This window comes from Pelodiscus sinensis, chromosome 4 (genome assembly GCF_052426305.1).
Source record: "Pelodiscus sinensis isolate ZL-2025 chromosome 4, ASM5242630v1, whole genome shotgun sequence".
NCBI lineage: Eukaryota > Metazoa > Chordata > Testudines > Trionychidae > Pelodiscus > Pelodiscus sinensis.
This window is the reverse complement of record NC_143055.1, coordinates 61437600-61458059: the sequence shown is the minus strand read 5'-3', so window position 1 is coordinate 61458059 and position 20460 is coordinate 61437600. Positions and strand designations below refer to the sequence as shown.

The window sequence follows — 20460 nt, the reverse complement described above, 5'->3', positions numbered from 1 at the left end:
CCCCACACTGGTGCCTCCGAGAGAGGGTGAGGGGGACAGGCGGGAGCCAGTACATGAAGGAAGCCAGCTTTCAAGCTGGCTGGATGCACGTATCGGTTCCCGCAGAGCCACTTGCCCCACCACACACACCCTGCTGCCTTTCTATCAGAAGCACCAGTGTGGGAGGTGGTGGGGCCTGGCAGGAGCCAGCTTCTGAGGGAGGGAGGGAGGGAGGGAGGGAGGGAAGGGCGGGCTGCCATGGTGGCCCAGGTGCACTGCTGACAAAGGATGCTCTGTGGGATGCCAGCGCAGCCTCTGTTCATAGGGAGCTCAGCCCCCCGCCCTGTGGACGAGGGTTGCTGCCACCCCACACGGCTGCCTCTGAGGCAGCAGTGCAGGGTAGTAGGAGCCAAGAGTGGAGCCAGGAGCGCACGGGCTGCTGGCTCTGTCCCCGGGGACTATCAAATAGTCGTACAACCACTAAGATTTGATGCGGTTACGCAGTTATTAAATTGATAGTGATCATCCCTAATGACTACAGTAGTGAAGCACTACAGAGGCACAGTTATACCATTGTAGTGTTGCAAATGTAAACAAGCCCCCACAACACTTACTTGTCAAAGTATATTAAAGATCATTAGACTTAAGTGTATGAGGTAACAATTCTGCAGCTGTTGGATTTTTCTGTGGTGTTCTAGGTTTTCACTCTGAAGGTAGGAGCAAGGATTCTGTTTTTATGCCACTGATCCCAAAAGAACAACTCAACAGAGACAAATATGATACATACGCAGATCTGTTTCTCTGAAAAGTGTGGGGGGGAGGGGGTTCCGCAATCATTTAGCAGCTCTTTAACACCCATTATCCCAACAGTGAAGACCTACCTATATGCATCTTTTTGAAGCACATCAGCCATAGAGCTAAGTTTATAACAGTTACTTTTTGACTCTCGAAAAGCAAATATCTTCCTTTAGGTTCTCTGATCAGCATATTCTCTTGTTCCTTCCCAAATACTACTAAACTAACTTTCTTCACCCTTTACTCAGATTCCTCTCTTGTCCTGCATGTGTTAAATTAAAAAGCAAACTTTTAAAAATGCTTTACACAAATTGTCATCTTGTTCTTGCCCCTTGTTCCCATTGATTATCATTTTGCTGTGCTGAAAATGTATTCATCTTCACACAGAAATGCCAAAAAGGAAAGCGTGTATATGGAGGGAAGATGACCAGCAAAAATGGTTGTATTTTAAAAATGGACCAGTTTAGTGTAGAGAGGGGATAAGTAAGGTGGATAAGAGTGAGGAGGGATTTGATAGCAGCCTTCAACTTCCTGAATGGAGGTTCCAAAGAGGATGGAGAGAGGCTGTTCACAGTAGTGACAGATGGCGGAACAAGGAGCAATGGTCTCAAGTTACTGTGGGAGAGGTCTAGGTTGGATATTAGGAAAAACTATTTCACTAGGAGGGTGGTGAAGCACTGGAATGTGTTACCTAGGGACATGGTGGAATCTCCATCCCTAGAGGTTTTAGTTGAGATTGGTCCTGCCTTGGGCAGGGGGCTGGACTTGATGACCTCCTGAAGTCTCTTCCAACTCTATGATTCTATAGGTGTATAAAGTATGAATAGTAAACAAAAAGAAAATCAGACATTTTTATTCGCCTGCTCTCATAATACAAGAACAAAGAACCAATCAATGAAGCTAAAAGGCAGTATGTTTAAAAATGAAAAAATGTATATAATGTATAATTAATGTATGGAATTCATTGTTCTCACTAGTTTTTCTGCATATATGAGCAGAGTTTCATAGTTTGTCTGTATTAAAAACTGCTGTAACTGTCCTGCTTCAGGACATAATCCAGCCTCTAATTGATTGGAAATAAACCTTTAATTGATTGGGAATAAACTTCCTCTAAGGACATGTTATTTCATAATTATCCACTACGGGTTTCTTGCATCTTCCTTGGAGACAGGATAGTGGACTAAATATTGTGTGTCTGATACAGTATGGCAATTTCTGTGTGCTTAAGTTTAAATATAGCTTCATAATCTTAACCTTTTCCAATTATTTTGATAGTACTCACAGTAAAGGGTTAAGGCGGAGTTCTTTGCTCACTTTTTAAGTGTCATTGATTAATGTTAATTAACTGTACAATGATTTGTCTTGTTTCACTGATTCATTTGCTAACTCTTTAGTAATAGTTCCACGTTATTTGTAGTGCTTACCTAAAAAAAGCTCTTGAAGTAGCACCCATTATTATAAAAGTTTTGAGTGCAGATACTTTAGTATTTACTACTTTGTTAACTGTTGACTGAACCTTAAGGAACTGAATTGAAAAGATTTGAATAAATGCCAGGCTGTCTTTCAGCTTAATGAAACCTTTTAAAACAGCAGTTAATCTACAGGCTTGCACTTAGAGCAAGAAGTTGCTAAATTAATTTACTGACACAAGGAATCAATCATTATAAATGGTGTTTAAACAATAGCTGGGACTCTGAGGAAGTAATAGGTGGCTGGCATTTGAACAATGTGATTTATTTTTGTCATCTTGTTTGTTTTATAAAAGGTTAATGGCAGAAACCTCCTTTCAGTCGACTTTGATCGAACCACAAAGACAGAAAAGATCTATGATGACCACCGTAAATTCCTACTGAGGATTGCCTACGACACATCAGGGCATCCAACGCTCTGGCTGCCAAGCAGCAAGCTGATGGCTGTCAATGTTACCTATTCATCTACAGGTCAAATTGGCAGTATTCAGCGAGGAACCACTAGTGAAAAAGTAGACTATGATGGGCAGGGAAGGATTGTATCTAAAGTATTTGCTGATGGAAAAACATGGAGTTACACCTATCTGGAAAAGGTAAAGGACACTAAAGCTTTAAGTAATGCTTTGTTCTGTCAACATTGCTTTGAGTGCTGCATAGCTTTCAATGTACATGTCAGAGCTAGAGTTGTGAAAGGTTAACCAGTAACGGATAATGCTTACAGGTCTAGGTTAGCTGGTGAAGGCTGGAGCAGCTCCCTGACCACCACAGGCTGAGGGTTACTTCAGCCCCATGGGGCCCACCATGGACAGGGGCTGCTCCGGTTGTCCGGGGCAGTGTCTGTCCACAGCGAACCTGGGTGCCCCACAGGCAGGGGATGCTCCCGCATCCAAAGCTGCCTGTGTCCACGGCAGTCAAGTGCCCGACAAGCAGGTGCTCCTTCAGCCTGGCGAGGGCTGCTCCAACCTAGCAGTGAGCTAGGGACTTAAGTTATCAAGATCTAATTAGTTCCAAGATCTCATTAAGTCACAGGTAAGTTACTTATGTCTAACTTGTATTTTGTGTCAAAGAAAAGAGTTATTATTTTGTTAAAGCTACCTGTTCATAGTTTGGCTTTGTCTGCACTTACCGGGCTGTTGCAGTAGCGCTTTAACATGGCAGTGTGGTCACGGCAGGAGCTCTCTCAGCACTCTAGGTAAACCACCTCCACAAGGAGAGGAGCTAACAACACTGGAAGCACAGCTCCTAGCACTAGGAGTCTGTTTACACCGGCACTTTGAAGTGCTATAACTTGCTGGTCTCAGGAGTGGGGGGTGTTTTTTCCACACCTCTGAGTGAGGCAGTTACAGCAATGTAACTTGCCAGTGTAGACAAGCCCTTTGTATTGTAGCGCAGAATCAAAGCAATAATAGAGAACTCATGAATCTTCTTTATATATTAATATTGTAGAAACATGGCTTTCTTTCCTAATACTGTCTCTGCATATCCCCATTATGAGTGCTCATGTCTTGCCAGACATGAACCCCTCTAGAACCCTTCGTTCTAGAGTGCTGTGACATACTACCCTTCCCACTGCCCCCACTCTGACTGCTTTGACATAGATCTAGTAACTCCTGGCAGGACACACAGTTTCTCAGCTAATATATTCAGAAAACAAAAGTCACTTCGATAAGTAATTTCTCATTTTCTGTGGTTCGCAGTTTTGTGTTGAGTATGGGTATATTGCTATATGGAACATATAATTTTAAAAGTGTATTGCTCAATATGAAAAAAAATGAGTTGCTACTCAAGGTAGGAAGTTCATTCAGAGGGATTTTGCTTTATCACTCTTTCAGTAAAATTCATATTGAATAGATATTTTCAGCTAGCAAGAATATGCACTGCTCATAGTCGTATACCATTTTTATGGGTAAGAAAAAGGTCGTGTTGGCGGCTTGATTTCAAAATCATGCATTTTTTACATGGCAAGATATATATAATATTGCCAGTTTCTAAAATTAAAATCAATAAGGGGGGGCAATATTAAAAATCACATTCAAATAAATCTCTTGTTCCGTGAACTGTTGGGAACACCTGCAGTTATTAATATATAACTATTTTAAAAACCATCTGCTTGTTATCATTTATGTTCCTTGTTTACATTATACATCTGAAATAGTCTTTTGAAAGGAGGCTGAAAGCTGTCAGCAGAGAAGTAAACCTGGCATTACTGGTTGGTTTCACCCTGAAGCTACTTCAGAAACTCCTGCTGGAATCCAGGGTAACCCCTGAGTCTGTCCTTATCTCCTTTTCCTCAAGCTGATCCCCTTATTCCTGTCAGTGTACCCCAAGTAACAGCATTTATGACTCCTGATAATCAGTTTCATGCAGTAGCTCTGACCAAGTCATATTTCATTGTGCTGCTGCAAAGCTCAGACCAGTCAAGGGAAGATCTAAGAATGAGAGAGCTTTAAAAAAAAAAAAAAAAAAAAAGTATGAGGCTGGAAAGTTCTGTTCTTTCTCCTCCCCAACATGCATGAAACAGAACGGACAGCTCCGCCTGTATCCAGGCATGAGGAAAGAATTGCAGTCATACGCAGGAGAGTCCATTAGAAAAATCCATATGGATAAAAACACTATTGTTCCAGCTTAATATAAAAGAAATTCTCAGAGCAGGCTCCACAAATAGGACTCTGTGGGAATCCTACTTCCAAACAGCAACTCATGGTATGGATTTTTCTCACCAGAGTAACAGATATTATTGGTTAGAAAAAAACTGGAACCACGGATGCTCTCAGGAATCAGACCCACTGTTCCAACTCTGCCCTGAGACAGAGCTTATTGTTCAGTATTTCTCAGTCAGATAAAGTTCTGTCTAGTAAATAGTTCTGTATGTTGTTGTTCTGTGTCTGGGTGTAATGCTACTACTGTACCTGGCCCCGTATAAATACAGAAGTCAAGGTTCCTACCAGAGGAGATAATATTCTAATTATTTTTCTGCTGAAGCTATTATTCAGCAACTGTTGTTCACAAACAATTGTGGACATGATTTAATCGAGGCCAATGAGTCACCAGGCATAAGAAAAATGTCATTGACTGACAGAATAATTCTTGTGTAGCTGCACATGATGTAAATAATCAAACAATTTGCTATGCCCAAGTCATAAATACATACAAAACAAGAACAATAATGTTCTGGGATCTTCAGGCTAGTAAAATCTTCTGCATTATCACTAATTATAGGGGAGAAATTGCATCTCCCATATGTTGTTCCCTTCTTGAGTTACTGGCTTGAAGACAGTTTTTCTTCTGCCCATATTAAACATGCCTTATCTAAATCCATTGACAATCTGCTGTTCGGCTTCGAGTACTTAATAAAAAATGACACAGTCATAACAAGTAGCACATTATGAATCTGGAGCCACTAATTACAGAATCCCTTACAATTAAGTATCTAAGTAAATTAAACAGGGAAATGTTAGCATGTAAGGTCAAGGCTAACATGATTTTAAAAAGTGATAATTTTCTCAAGTGGACTGTTACATTTTTGTTGTCAAAAAGTTGTGTGTTAATTCACCATTTGTCACATGGTAAAAATCTGTTCTTGCTTTTCAGTCAATGGTCCTCTTACTTCATAGCCAACGGCAGTACATCTTTGAATACGATCTGTTGGATCGGCTTTCTGCCATCACCATGCCCAGTGTTGCTCGTCATACTATGCAGACTATTCGCTCCATTGGCTATTACCGGAATATATATAACCCCCCTGAAAGTAACGCCTCTGTTATCATGGACTACAATGAAGAAGGACAGCTCCTTCAAACCGCTTTCTTGGGTACAAGCCGAAGAGTCCTGTTTAAATATCGAAGACAGACCAAGCTCTCAGAAATTTTGTATGATAGTACAAGAGTCAGTTTTACTTATGATGAGACAGCAGGTGTTCTGAAAACAGTAAACCTCCAGAGTGATGGTTTTATCTGCACCATTAGATACAGGCAAATCGGCCCGTTGATTGACAGGCAGATTTTCCGCTTTAGTGAAGATGGAATGGTAAATGCTCGATTTGACTACAGCTATGACAATAGCTTCAGAGTAACTAGCATGCAAGGTGTCATCAATGAAACCCCATTGCCTATTGATCTCTACCAGTTTGATGATATCTCTGGAAAAGTTGAGCAGTTTGGAAAATTTGGAGTTATATATTATGATATTAACCAGATAATTTCCACAGCTGTGATGACTTACACAAAACACTTTGATGCACATGGCCGCATCAAAGAAATTCAGTATGAAATCTTTAGGTCTCTAATGTACTGGATTACAATTCAGTATGATAACATGGGACGAGTGACTAAAAGAGAAATTAAAATTGGGCCTTTTGCCAATACCACCAAATATGCTTATGAATACGATGTTGATGGTCAGCTCCAGACAGTGTATCTAAATGAAAAAATCATGTGGCGATACAACTATGACTTGAACGGCAACCTCCATCTGCTCAACCCAAGTAACAGTGCCCGTCTGACACCGCTTCGTTATGACCTGAGAGACAGAATCACGCGACTAGGTGATGTTCAGTACCGATTAGATGAAGATGGGTTCCTGCGTCAGAGAGGTACTGAAATCTTTGAATACAGCTCAAAGGGCCTTCTTACTAGAGTTTACAGCAAAGGCAGCGGGTGGACAGTGATATACCGTTACGATGGACTAGGACGACGGGTTTCCAGTAAAACTAGCCTCGGACAGCACCTCCAGTTTTTTTATGCAGACCTTACTTATCCCACCAGGATAACTCATGTATATAACCATTCAAGCTCCGAGATCACTTCTCTTTACTATGATCTGCAAGGGCACCTTTTTGCCATGGAGATTAGCAGTGGGGATGAGTTTTACATTGCCTCAGACAACACTGGGACACCACTGGCTGTTTTTAGTAGCAATGGTCTAATGCTTAAACAAATTCAGTACACTGCTTATGGCGAGATTTATTTTGACTCCAATCTTGACTTCCAGTTGGTAATAGGCTTCCATGGAGGCTTATATGACCCACTGACTAAGCTAGTCCATTTTGGAGAAAGAGATTATGATATATTGGCAGGCCGTTGGACTACGCCTGACATTGAAATCTGGAAAAGAATTGGGAAGGATCCAGCTCCTTTTAATCTCTACATGTTTAGAAATAACAACCCAGCCAGTAAAATACACGATGTGAAGGATTATATCACAGGTAAATAAAGGTTCTTTAAATTATAGTAATATTTCCCACCTACTCAGAAATATAAGATGTTATAATGTACTCATCACCCTGAAGTCTGAGCATCTGAGTTACAAACTAATCGTGCTGTCAGCTGAACTGAAGGCGGGGAAAATGACAGAAAAATTAATGTCATTGTTCATAACTTTTGCTAGACAAATAGATAATGCGTATTTCAGTCTGTTTCACCATTATAAAGAAGAATGACACATCACTGTGTAGCAACAGAAGTTCCTGGAAAATACAGAGTTACTGGAATACATCATGTGTTTCCATATTAGAGCTAAGTAAGATTATCTGTGCCTTTTTTTTATTTAGATTGTGTCAGACTAAAGGAGGCTCATCTGTACTTAGTAGGGAGGTGTGAGTGTTCCTCAGAGAAGAAAATAGGGAAACAAGTGATTTTCCATCATTTGAACAAACAGTGCCCACAGATTAGTTAATAGGTGTTGACAGGCTGTCTGGGATAAGGCTGCCCGTATAGTCCCATGCAATCATCTCCTAGCAATACTGTAGGGAATTCTGTGGCACTAATTTTCACTGTGGCATTTAAAGAAATGCATTTGCCACAAAAGTATTAGTTGAAATTTGGTTTTCATTTTTCTAACAACATCTTTGATCTGCAGTAGAAACTCAGGGTACGTCTAGATTGCAGGGGTTTTCCAGGATGCTGATGGTATCCCGGAAAAACTCCTCTGCGTCCAGGGAACGCATTTGCTCTTCTGTGTTATTTTTTGTTTTGCTTTTTGTGCAAGAGCAAATGTGCTGTTTCGGGGAGCCCTGTGTACCTTGAATAAAAGCCTCTTCCAGAAAAGCAATCCAGAAAAGCTACGCAAACCTATAGTGTAGACCTAGTTTCTGAGTTATGAATAAAAGAATTACAAACTGACCAATCAACCACATGATTCATTCAGAACCAGAACTATGCAATCAGGCAGCAGCAGAGACCAAATGAAAAAGCGAATACAGTACAGTACTGTGTCAAGTAATGTAAATTGTTTTTTAAAAAAGGAAAGCAGCATTTTTTTCTTCTTTAAAGTTTCTTCACAGCTGTGTTGTCAATATTTAGTTGTAAACTTTTGACAGAACAACCATAATGGTTTTTTGTTCAGAGTTATGAAAACCCTCCATTCCTGACGTTTTCGTAGCTCTGAAGTTTTACTGTATAGAATAATATGTATCCAACTGTACATATAAAGTTATAGGTCCTATGAGTAGTTTAGGTGACTTGATGCCAGCTGGCAGCATTTCATCCACAGCTTGCTAGGGTTTATTATATACCTGAGAACATCTTAATAATTTTAAAGTGAAGGTTTTCAAAAAAAAAATTGACATTCTGAAATATTCTGTTGCCACCACCATTTTTGGGTTGCTTTCATTGGAAAAACTTCTGGCTTTTCATATCCACAACTCTGCCAACTTCTTTTAATGTAGTCTTTATGAAAAGATGGTGGTCAGACAGAAATCCACAGACCAGATACAGCTCTGACATGAGCAGATCAAGATGCCCCTATTCTGCCTAATCAATGTTTCTCCATCCTAACCTGGCTCCTAGATTTCTTTCTTTTTTTTTTTTTTAAATCAAGACATAGTTTCTGTTTTAAAACTATTACACTGGGCACAATAACCAAGTTTATGGCTTTATTAGCTACATCTTTGAATAATATATATATATGAATGAGGAGCTGCTGCGTTAAGGAGGTTCCATTTTGCAGCACTGCTTTCAGAGTAGAAGCCACCTTTCAAACAGACAACAAAGACTGGCACTACTAGAAAGATCCCACAAGCACAATGGCTTTTCCCATTGTAGTTGCTAATTGCTACTCTGAATAGGAACTCTTGCAGAGAATAGATTTCAATAGTATTACTGATGGATATGTGCAGTTTTAACTTTGTATTCCCCTTTACCCAGCTAAATCTCAGAGGAGGGGGTAAGATTCTGATTTTTCTTTTACAGCAATAAAACAGCCTACTAAGTTACATTCTTGGAAGGCAATTGATCACCCAAATGTTACTGAGGGGACAATAGCCCAGGCATAACTGAGAACAATGTGTGTGACCTGCAGTACTTGTATCACTGGTGATGAATTATGGAGATGAGAAGAACTCGACTGCGAAATGCCAGTGTTATGAAGGGCCAGCAATTAGAAAGACATCTTTTCCTTGTGTTCCTATATTTATTTGGTAGATAAACACGAGAGCCTATAATGCTTTAAAAATAGCCACCTTTAAGATTAGATTAGTACAGGTTGGACCTCCCTGGTCTGGCACCCCAGAGACCTGACTGGTCATGGGGAGATAAGTCCTTGCCCCCTGCTGTTGACCTCCATGCTCTCCTCCGGGGCAGCTGCCAACCTCCCAGCCACCAGACCCCCATCCCAGTTGCACTCCTAACCCTGGCCCACTCAAAGCCCTCCAGTCCTGCTGCTAGCCCCAGCTATTGGTTATGCTCCCCGGCACTGCTCCAGCCCCAGCGTGAGCTGCTGGTTGCACCCCCTGACACTGCCACCAACCCCTACCTCAGCTGCTGGTTGTGCTCCCTGCCTCTGGTAATAGCCCCAGCAACGCTCTCCAGCCTCTGCTACTGGCTGTTGGACTCCTGGCCAGCCCCCGGTCCCTCTCTGATCCAGCAACAAGAAAGGTCCTTTCTGTACTTTAACTTGCAAGTACTGTAATTTAAATATGATGTCTGAGTGATACTTGTACATAGGCTAGTTCCAGTAGATAGAGTTGTAGAATAAAATCTTCATGCTGTAGAGGCTATAGGTACCAGTAGCACAAGAAGAATGTTTAATAATTCTGGAGCGTTCCAGATTGTAGCTACTGTGGCTTTGAAAAGAATGATTTTTAGATTAAAAAGGTAAAAATTATATTTCAATATATAGAAAACTCTTAATATTTTTTTCTTGTATATTTTTCTTACAGATGTTAACAGCTGGCTGGTGACATTTGGCTTCCATCTGCACAATGCTATACCTGGTTTCCCTGTTCCCAAATTTGATTTAACTGAGCCTTCATATGAACTTGTGAAGAGTCAGCAGTGGGACGATATACCAGTAAGAAACAAAAAACACCAAAGACAGAGACAGGGTTGAATAGAAGTAACTATTCTAATTGAGCCAGGAGAGCTGGCAGCCTGCACAGGACCATGGGAAAGGTGGAGAGGGCCAGCTCCACACCCCCAGAAGGGCAAGGCATTGGCAGAGGGGGTGTGACCAGGCAGCCAGCCCTCCACACTGCGCACTTATCCCCCCCCTTCTTCCAGAGATGTCCCTGTTCGGGCAACTGCTCACTTTGTCTCCCTTCCCCCACCCCAGTCGGCGGGCCTTAATTGAACTATATAATTCATCAAGGTTCTGCTTGCCAGTTTTTTACATAAACAATGTATTGCAAATCTCTGTGCCTTAAATATTTTTACAAAGAATTTAGTAAATTACAGGGGCTAATTCTACAGCCGTTTTTGTGCTTATGCTAAATTAGGTATGATTTTAAACAAGACTGAATTTGTTTTCAATAACAGATAAGACTGTAGGAAAGAAATAATCAACAAATATACAGGCGACCCCCGCTCTTACGACTTATTTGGTTCCTGAAGAACCGTTGTAAGTCAAGCCGTCGTGAGTCGAACCCTTATTTCCCATAGGCGCAGTGTTATAAATGTCAGTTCCATTCCTGAAAACCCATTTCATACCCAAAAAATGCCAAAATTGACTACAGAAAACTAAACTAAATAGTTCAAATAATGCACAAAAATAACGAAAAAGTGAAGACTGATGTGCCAAGATGAGCGCACTTCAAGCAGCAGCTGCAGACAAGCGAGTCTGACTGACCTAGTGCATTTCCTATTTTGGGATGATGCATGGAATCTGCGTCGTATGCCATCTTAAATGCGAGCTGCGGATGTAAATTGGGGCGTTATAGGAGTTAACTCGCATGAAAAAAATGGTCATAAATGCAGGGGGTTGTAAGTCAGGGGTCACCTGTAGTACTTTGCAACCCTTTTAAGACTTGTAGGTTTCCCAGTGAAAACTCTAGAGAGTGAATTTATGCCAACACCCTGCTTAAAGGCAGAAAGTGAACACGGTAATAAAAAATAGACTATGAAATAAACAGAAGAATAGGTAATATAAATTATGCATATTGGGCACCAGTACAATTTTACTTCTCTTTAATATTAACCATGTTTTATATGTAAAGATAAAATATTGAAACTGAAATTACCTCAGGTAAAACCCATTACATTACATAGAATCAAAACTCCCTGTGCTTAAGAAATTCTGTGGGGGAAAAAAAGTATCAACTGCAGACCAGAAAACCTGTAACAGTTTTAAATGACAAAAGAAAAAAGCAATAGAATCTAAAAAATTGAAAAAGCCAAATCTGCCATTTAAGAAAATGGCATTTATAAATCTAGCCATTCAGAGATCAAAAAGCAACACACACAAAAATCCCAAAATTTGCCGTTGAAAGCAGACTAAGAATGGGCAATCTCAGAATGATGATTCCCCCCGCCCCCCAAAAAAACCATCTCTCATTTCAGAGATAATTATATAGAATTTTAAGTAGTGGTCAGTAAAGGTATATCTACACTCAGGGCAAAACTCAAATTAAGATATACAGGCAGTCCCTGAGTTACGCGGATCCGCCTTATGTCGGATCCGCAGTTACGAACGGGGCTTTTCTCGCCCCGGAGGACGCGGGCAGCGGGACCGCCCAGACGCACCACGGTCCCACCGTCCACATCCTCCGGGGCGGGAAAAGCTGCTCCGCGTCTCCCTGGTCTGCTGGGGGGGGGGGGGGCAGCAGACCAAGGACATGCGGAGCAAAGCCTCCGAGGACGCGGGCAGCGGGACCGCCCAGACGTGCCGCAGTCCCGCTGCCCGCATCCTCTGCGGCTTTGCTCCGCGTCTCCCTGGTCTGCCTGGTCTGCTTGAAAAGAAAAAAGATGAGAGGCATGAGAGTGGAGAACAGATATAGGGAAAGGCAAGAACAGCGGAGCTGAGGGAAGAAAATGCCAATTCAGGGTGGAAGGATTCAGTATGGTCACAGGACTTCCTTCAAATCACAGTGCTCAGTACAGTGACGTAGGGAATCAGACTTTATGCTTGAATGGGAGGAAGGCAGCAGACAAAGGTTAGAGGTTCATGTTGGAAGAAGCAGCAGCATGGCTTTCACTGTTCAGTAAGAAGATGACAACTAATCAGAGGGTGAACAGACTTGAATACAGCATATATACACGTTGGGTCTGGGCGAGCTGCTCTCACCATGACTGGTGAACTAACACAAGAGCCACAGGCAACCTGGGTTTCCCACATGTGGCCAGCACATCACCTTCTTTCTTCCCCAGGATAGCCGGAAGCCAGAGCGCTGTCTGTGCTGTGCAGATTTGAAACAAGGTGGCGAAGCAATTTGCATTTTCCGCTTTTAGAGTCAAATGATGGGAATGTTCCTTCCCCTGGTCCTTTCCCATGCTGGCAGGGTGAAAAGATATGGGAATGTGAGGAGGGAGTTGGAGTTATCCATCTAGCAATTAGGGAGAGCTCAAGCTTGGGGAAAGGTGCTTAAAAATATTCTTGGCCCCTTTAAAGGTACTTGAGCATCCGATTTGTGTACTCACGTAGCCTTACTGGGGAGGCTGCAGGGTGCATTTCTGAGTCCCCTTTGTATCATTTTGAATTGAGCACTGCCAGCTAAAAGCCATATTTATCAGCATTTATTCCCAAGCCTCACCAGTCATTGCCCAGCATTGGATGGGGTTAGATTTTTTTGAACCTGGGAACCTCACGTTGTCACAGCTGAGCAGACAAGTGCTGGCAAGACAGTAATTATGATTACTGTGCCTCAACATCCCCTGTCCCCATTCATGGAGGTGGGAGGAAGGCATTCCCATGCTCAGAAAAGATGCCATGGCAGAAGAGTTAAATGTAGCTCACAGCTCCCCCTGGGTTGCTTCAGAGGTTGAATGCCTGAGTGCTGCAGGGGAGACCAGAGTCCACACAAGCCAACAGACCGTGGCCCTTCCAACTCTGCTTTCCCCAGCAGTCACAGTACTTTGGAGAAAGGCTATCAGTACCCACACTGGACCCCTCCACCAGGTACATTTTCCTCCAGGGCCTGCTTCCCTTCACTCTCTCCCTATTTCCTCCCTCTTAATCTCCAATTTTGGAGACGTTCCTGATCCTGCTCTCCCCATCCCACCACCTGCAGTGAGCTGTGAGACATCTCCTGGCCATGAAGCGGCATAATCATAGACCTGATACTGCCTGAGAGTTTGCTCTCTCTTAAAATAGAGAACAGATACTAGCTTTGCTTTGGGAGGAGATGCTAGGAGCCTCTGAAAACTCTGAATGACAATCTTAGCAGACAATTGTCACCTTTTGCATTTTACAAAAGGGGGGGCATAGTTACAGCCTTACAGCGACAGGTATAAGCCTACTAGCAAATATAAACTGATGACCATGTATCACTGCAGGTGCTGGGCTATTCTCTCCGCTCATCCCTTTCATCATGTGGGAGACCTAAGGAGAGATGGCTGGGACAGGAACCCACTGTCTGGAACTAGCAATTCCTCCACCTCCTGCCAAAAATAAGAATTTTTATCTGCAGAGAAAGGGGGCGTTCTAGCAATGTGCATACAGAACTGAGAGTCAGGAGTCGGAGAGGTTATTGCCAGTTGCCTTCTGTGGCACTGAGCCTATTGGTGAAACTTTCTGCCTCCATTCTTCATCTGAAAAATGGGGATAATGCTACATTCAAGAGATGTTCTCGGGATTAATTTGTTAGTACTGTATATGCTTAGCATTGAAACTGGCCTTTCGTATTTTAATACAAAGGCCCTGGCTGTGTAACTAACTCATTCAGTAGCCTTTGACGTTAAAGGGTTTTCCGTGGGCTTTTCCTCAAGGAGCCAAAATTAGAAAAACACGAGGGATTATTGAACTAGCCTTTGTGACTCAGCGGAACTAGCAGCATGTAGATTCAATTAATTCCTTGGCACTGTCAATTGTGGCATCTCCCATTGTCGTCCATGGGAAATATGCCAAGAAAGCCTGACTGTTTGGCATGTAGGGGCTACAGATGGTTTTTAAAACTTCTGTCTCTTCTCATTTCCAGCCAATTTCTGGAGTGCAACAACAAGTGGCAAGGCAGGCGAAGGCTTTCCTGTCCCTGGGAAAAATGGCAGAAGTTCAAATCAGCAGACCCAAATCCAGTGGAGAAAAGTCGTGGCTGTGGTTTGCAACAGTGAAGTCTCTGATCGGGAAAGGGGTTATGCTCGCTGTCAATCAAGGGAAAGTGCTGACTAATGTGCTCAACATTGCAAATGAGGACTGCATAAAAGTGGCCGCTGTTCTGAACAGTGCCTACTACCTGGAGAACTTGCATTTCACCATTGAGGGGAAGGACACTCACTATTTCATCAAAACCACCTCCCCAGAGAGCGATCTTGGCACCTTGAGGCTGACAAGTGGGCGCAAAGCCCTGGAAAATGGCATCAATGTAACCGTTTCCCAGTCCACCACAGTAGTGAATGGCAGGACTCGTAGGTTTGCCGATGTTGAGATGCAGTATGGTGCGTTAGCTCTTCACGTACGCTATGGCATGACGCTCGATGAGGAGAAGGCACGAATATTGGAGCAGGCTAGGCAAAGAGCCCTGTCCAATGCCTGGGCCAGAGAACAACAAAGAGTAAGAGATGGAGAGGAAGGTGCCAGGTTATGGACCGAAGGGGAAAAGAGGCAGCTGCTAAGTGCTGGAAAGGTACAAGGATATGATGGGTACTATGTACTCTCTGTGGAGCAATACCCTGAATTAGCAGACAGCGCTAACAATATACAGTTCCTTAGACAAAGTGAGATAGGAAAGAGGTAACACACTGGCTTAGCTGAGGCTGCCAAAGAGACTGACTGTGTACCAGTGTCTTCTGAAAGGAAGACAAAACTGTTTTGCTGCATAACTACTTGAGCCTAAACTTATACCTTTTCTCAGATTTTGCTGTAGCACAATCTGAATAGACTCTACAAAGAAAAGAGAGCCTTCCAGAAGAATGATACTGCTAAAAACAAAACTTTTTTTTCTGAATGACCTTAAAGGTGATCTGCTTTAAAGAATATGTTTACATATGCATATCGCTGCACTCAAGTTGGACTGAAAAGTATTAAAAAAGGCCTAAAGATTTTGCAACAGGCTGTCTGTTCCTCTGAGCACTGTAACTAAGATACAGATCTATACAGTGTTTCCAAATAGTACCGAATTGTTGACCTTTGCTTACAAGAAGTAGTCTCTCTCTCTCTTTCTTTCTTTCTCTCTCTCTCTGCATAGGATGTGGTATATAGCTCTGTTCATTTTAAAATGTGGGGCAGACGTTCTTGTTTATAGACAACCCAACTGCTTTAAATTGTGCTGCTTTCTAAAAGGACATTGGCACAATGACTTATGCTACCATGTGAATTTAATAATGGATTTTACAATGCTAACATGGTTTGCCTCGGGGGGTGGGGGGAAATGGCAAATAGAATCCTTGTCACTGATAAGCAAAGGAAACCCTGATTTTTTTTGTAAATTATGTGAGACAAGTTGTTTATGGATTTTTATATGAATTACAATTTACTGTACATCAAATATTAGTCTCAGAGGAGTTAATTTATGTAAAGTGTTTAAAAAAGTTTATACTTAAAAATAAAATGATAAAAACATGTGCTGTGTGTGATTTTTTTAAAAAGAATTGCACCTTTGTTATGTTATAGCTGTACAGTATAAAGGATTATATTGTAGAGATATAACAATGTATGACTAATGTCCAGAAGTGTTAATATTTTTGTATTAGGTTTAAAACTGTGCATCTTTCTATCACTTTGCTGATAGGATGGAGCATTCCCAAGTGGCTGGCTAATCAGACAACAACTCCCTTTCCTGTCGCCCAAGCCAGGGCAGCTTCATCAGTCACTGCTAGAAGGCACAGTAACCAAATAAGGCTTGTTTATTATGATGGAAGACTTTAATAGGTTGGGTTTTCCTTGCCTTCTCCCAGCCCTAATGTAATAAATGGACATTTATTCATAACAAGTGGGGTTTCTGTTGTTTGCTTTTCTTATGTGGGCTTAGAAGCTACGTTCCGCGATGGAGAGAATAGTGTCTCAGGTGCTTGGCAAATGTATGTAGAAGATGATATGATGTAGTCTCATCCAATTTATGTCAACTTTGTCTTCTGTATAATACAGCTGTTTTAAGTGTATAATTTTAAGGAAGAGGAAAGCTAGCAATGTTCAGATGCTACAAAGTTGCTCTTTAGAAGGGTAAGCCATTCAGTGGGTTAGTGCCCTGGCCTTGGGCTTCCAAGTCAAACCCTGTCACTATGAAAAACTGAACAGGAACTGGGAGCTGAGAGGGGATGAATATCCTAGTGCCTAGTCATATCCCCAAACCACCACACAACATGGCATGCTGTGCTCCCAATAAAGATCCATTGAGTTGGTTGCAGGACAGCACTGTGGTCACAGTCCCAGGTAGGAAGCTTGCACAGCACTTACCTAGCTGTGTGCCATTTCTTGGCTCAGGCCAGTCTCAGCTCTTTGAGCACCAAATTCAGCCACACAAAAGAAGTATTTTTAAAAGACAAGACAAAATTGAGGGTTTTTTTATTTTCATTAAACTAAACTATACACAGTATTTCTATCTATACATGATAATGTCAAAGCATAGCAAATGAATGTCTTAAATATGAACGGTTCATGTGGATGTAAGAAAAATAGTTTTCTAACTGCTTTGTATACTGAGATTCTATAGTATTATGTACTCTAAATTGCACAGCAGGATTGTTTGATAAACAGATTGGCTGGGAGAGATTCAAACTAACTACAGAACTAATTACACTTTTGATGAATTCTGCTCTTTTATTAGATTGAAAGCACAGATTAGTTAATACAGTATTTTTTACCCTTGAAGTCCTGAGGACCCTCAATTTAGAAACTATCATATGCCTGGCCCCAAAGGAGTGGTATGGTTTAGCATTTTACAGTTTTAATCTAAAATGTAAAGTGTTTGCAGTTCTGTTGGGTGGCTCTTTCACAGCACTCTCTCTAGCATACTGCAAATGTTTTCTGTTGAAATAGGCTCATATTCTTAATTATATCAAATGTTTCTGTTCTGTTTCAGTATGAAAAGCTTGTATAACATGTCAGAATTGAAATATACCTTCTACTTGACGTGTACTAGTTCCTTCTCCTTTGTTTGGGCACCAATAAATAACAAATTTATAGTATCTGTTGGTGATCATTCTAGATAAAGTCAAATCAAGCCAATTAGTGGCCTTGTTAGTAAGTATAATGAGCCTATTTCTTGGTAAAAAGACTTGTGATCTGGACATGCTCCTGCAGGAAACAGTGACCTTGGGGAATATGTAAGCAAAAGACCATTTTTAAAAGAAAAATGTATAATTAAAAGAAGTAGCTTACAGAAAAGAAAATGAGATTCAAAGTATTTTAGGCAAAGCCAGTCAAAATGCTTTCATGATATTTTGAGATGTAAATTTTGTCTGATTTGTATTGGTCTTTTAATTTGCCTTCTGAACTTTATATGTGTCCTGAATTTTCCACAAATTGATGACTATAGATTGCATTTAGGCTTTCCAATAAAAGCCAACCCAATGTGTGTGTGTGTGTGTGTGTTTATATTTGTTTTTTAGACGTTTGTCAGACATTACAAGTGTGTTATTGCTTTTCTGTTTATACCCAAGGGTGCAACCTGATCCAGTTGTACTGATATTGATTTATCTGTGACACAATACTATCTTTGTTCTTCCATCCAATGGCCCATCTGCTAGTTCAGCAAATTGCTCCATGGGACTTTACTAGTGGCCTACTTTAAAGAAACCTCACAAAGTTAACTGTTCTATAAATAAGAAAGAGGGAGGGGAGACACAATTCACTCTCCCTGTTTGCTTAGGCACTGTTCTCCTGCCTTCCTGAACAGTTAAAATAAGACATAATTGAAGCATTTGATGAAAAAAATCAGTTTGGCACTTCCAGGCACCCCCCACCTTCTTCTACATTCCTCTGTTTCACTCTACATTTAGATCCACTCTATAGAAAGCGTTGATTTCAGCACTTGTGTGTCAAGTGAGTGGTTTGATTTTAGTTGGAATAGGCAGACTTCATCACACTTGCTATGTAGCGACAACCTCAACTTGATAACATGTTGATCCAGCACGAATCAGGTCACTCTGCTTGGCTAACTGTGGCCTATTTTTTATTTATTTACTGCTGCATTGCTTTTGTATTTTCACACTTGGTAGTTGAGAGACTATATTTGCATTTGACAAGAAAAATTACGCCAGTTACAACTACAGTCCTTCAAAACTGCTCTTTCAGTGATGGCTCAGTGAATATAAAAGAGAAAAAATACTGCATAAACTACTAACCTATTTCAAATATAATCTTACTCAGGGATAGGACTACAATAGTATCTAAGGGTATGTCTACACTACCCCGCTAGTTCGAACTAGCGGGGTAATGTATGCATACCGCACTTGCTAATGAAGCCCGGGATTTGAATTTCCCGGGCTTCATTAGCATAAGCGGGGAGCCGCCATTTTTAAATCCCCGCTGCTTCGAACCCCGTGTAGCGCGGCTACACGGGGCTCGAACTAGGTAGTTCGGACTAGGGTCCTATTCCGAACTACCGTTACTCCTCGTGAAACGAGGTGTACCGGTAGTTCGGAATAGGCACCCTAGTCCGAACTACCTAGTTCGAGCCCCGTGTAGCCGCGCTACACGGGGTTCGAAGCAGCGGGGATTTAAAAATGGCGGCTCCCCGCTTATGCTAATGAAGCCCGGGAAATTCAAATCCCGGGCTTCATTAGCAAGTGCGGTATGCATACATTACCCTCCTAGTTCGAACTAGGAGGGTAGTGTAGACATACCCTATAGCTTTTAGAAGGACAAAATGTGAGTGTTCAGTCTCTGATTGTTGAGTTTAAATCCAGGTCAGGACAAAAAAATTAATACTGATATTTATTTGAAACCCACCTTCCATGTCACTATTCAGATCTTCTTCAGCAATTTTTAATGAACAGTTGGGTTTGGTTTTTTAAATAATCCCTTTCTTTACTCCCCTCCTTTTCCCACTGCTGCCCAATGAATAGGTGGCTTAGGCTACAATAGGTGGCTTACACTACACTGCAGTGCTACTTTGGAATACCTCATTCCACAAGGAGTAAAGGACATTTCAGAACAAAGGGTTATTTCAAAATTTGGTGCTGTGTAGACAGCACCAAATTACAAAATAAGCTTTTCAAAATAAGATATGCAATCTGAGCTATGCGAATTGCATATCTTATTTCGGACGACAGCCCAGTGTAGATGCACCCTTAATGATAAGCAAATCATGACTCCACAAATGGCTAGGTTTTGGCTCTGTCTCACTAAGGGGTATATCTACATTTCCACCCTAGTTCGAACTAGGGATGCAAACACAGGCATACCCTAAGAGAAACATGACTCGAGTAATGTTTTAGTAGTCGATGATTTACAAAGGAGACCCTGGGTTCAGACTAAAACATAACTTTCAAAGCAAGGCTGAGTACAAAAAATGTTGCAGGATGTAAAACAAAATTTAGGCTCATTTATTCAAAGCAGTCCCCTTATGAAGTGCCTTAATTTCTACATGTAGACCAGTATTTCAGCTGGAAGGGATCACATGGAAGCCAATGAATCCAAAGGACTGCATTGCGAACGCTTCCTCCACCACAGATGTGCACATAGCAGAAACTCCAATCTCTGGCTCTGTAAAACAAGCCAGTAAAGAGTGAAGGGGATCAGATATCCTGATTGAATAGGAATATTTGGGGCTTTTTTGCTGAGCAAGGCCAATTCCCTGTAGATCCCATAAGCCCCTTTCAGACATCTGAGCTGTCTTGTGTTGCACCTCGCTTAAAAAGTCTTGTTTACAAAATCAAACAGAAGAGTGTCCACCGCCCTCTCTAACTGAAAT

The 20460-nt window shown here is 41.6% G+C and overlaps 1 protein-coding gene across 20 annotated transcripts in view; it reads left to right on the top strand.

Annotated features, from left to right (window-relative positions):
• TENM3 (teneurin transmembrane protein 3) overlaps positions 1–18120 on the top strand; it is a 2279325-nt gene extending 2261205 nt beyond the window's left edge. For all 20 annotated transcript variants that reach the window (XM_075930245.2, XM_075930244.2, XM_075930249.2 and 17 more), the window contains 4 exons: positions 2540–2836; positions 5835–7446; positions 10399–10529; positions 14587–18120. In XM_075930245.2, the coding sequence (XP_075786360.1) occupies positions 2540–2836; positions 5835–7446; positions 10399–10529; positions 14587–15342 (2796 nt within the window). In that variant the 3' untranslated portion in view covers positions 15343–18120. The remainder of the gene's footprint in view (positions 1–2539; positions 2837–5834; positions 7447–10398; positions 10530–14586) is intronic.
• The last annotated feature ends 2340 nt before the right edge of the window (positions 18121–20460 follow it).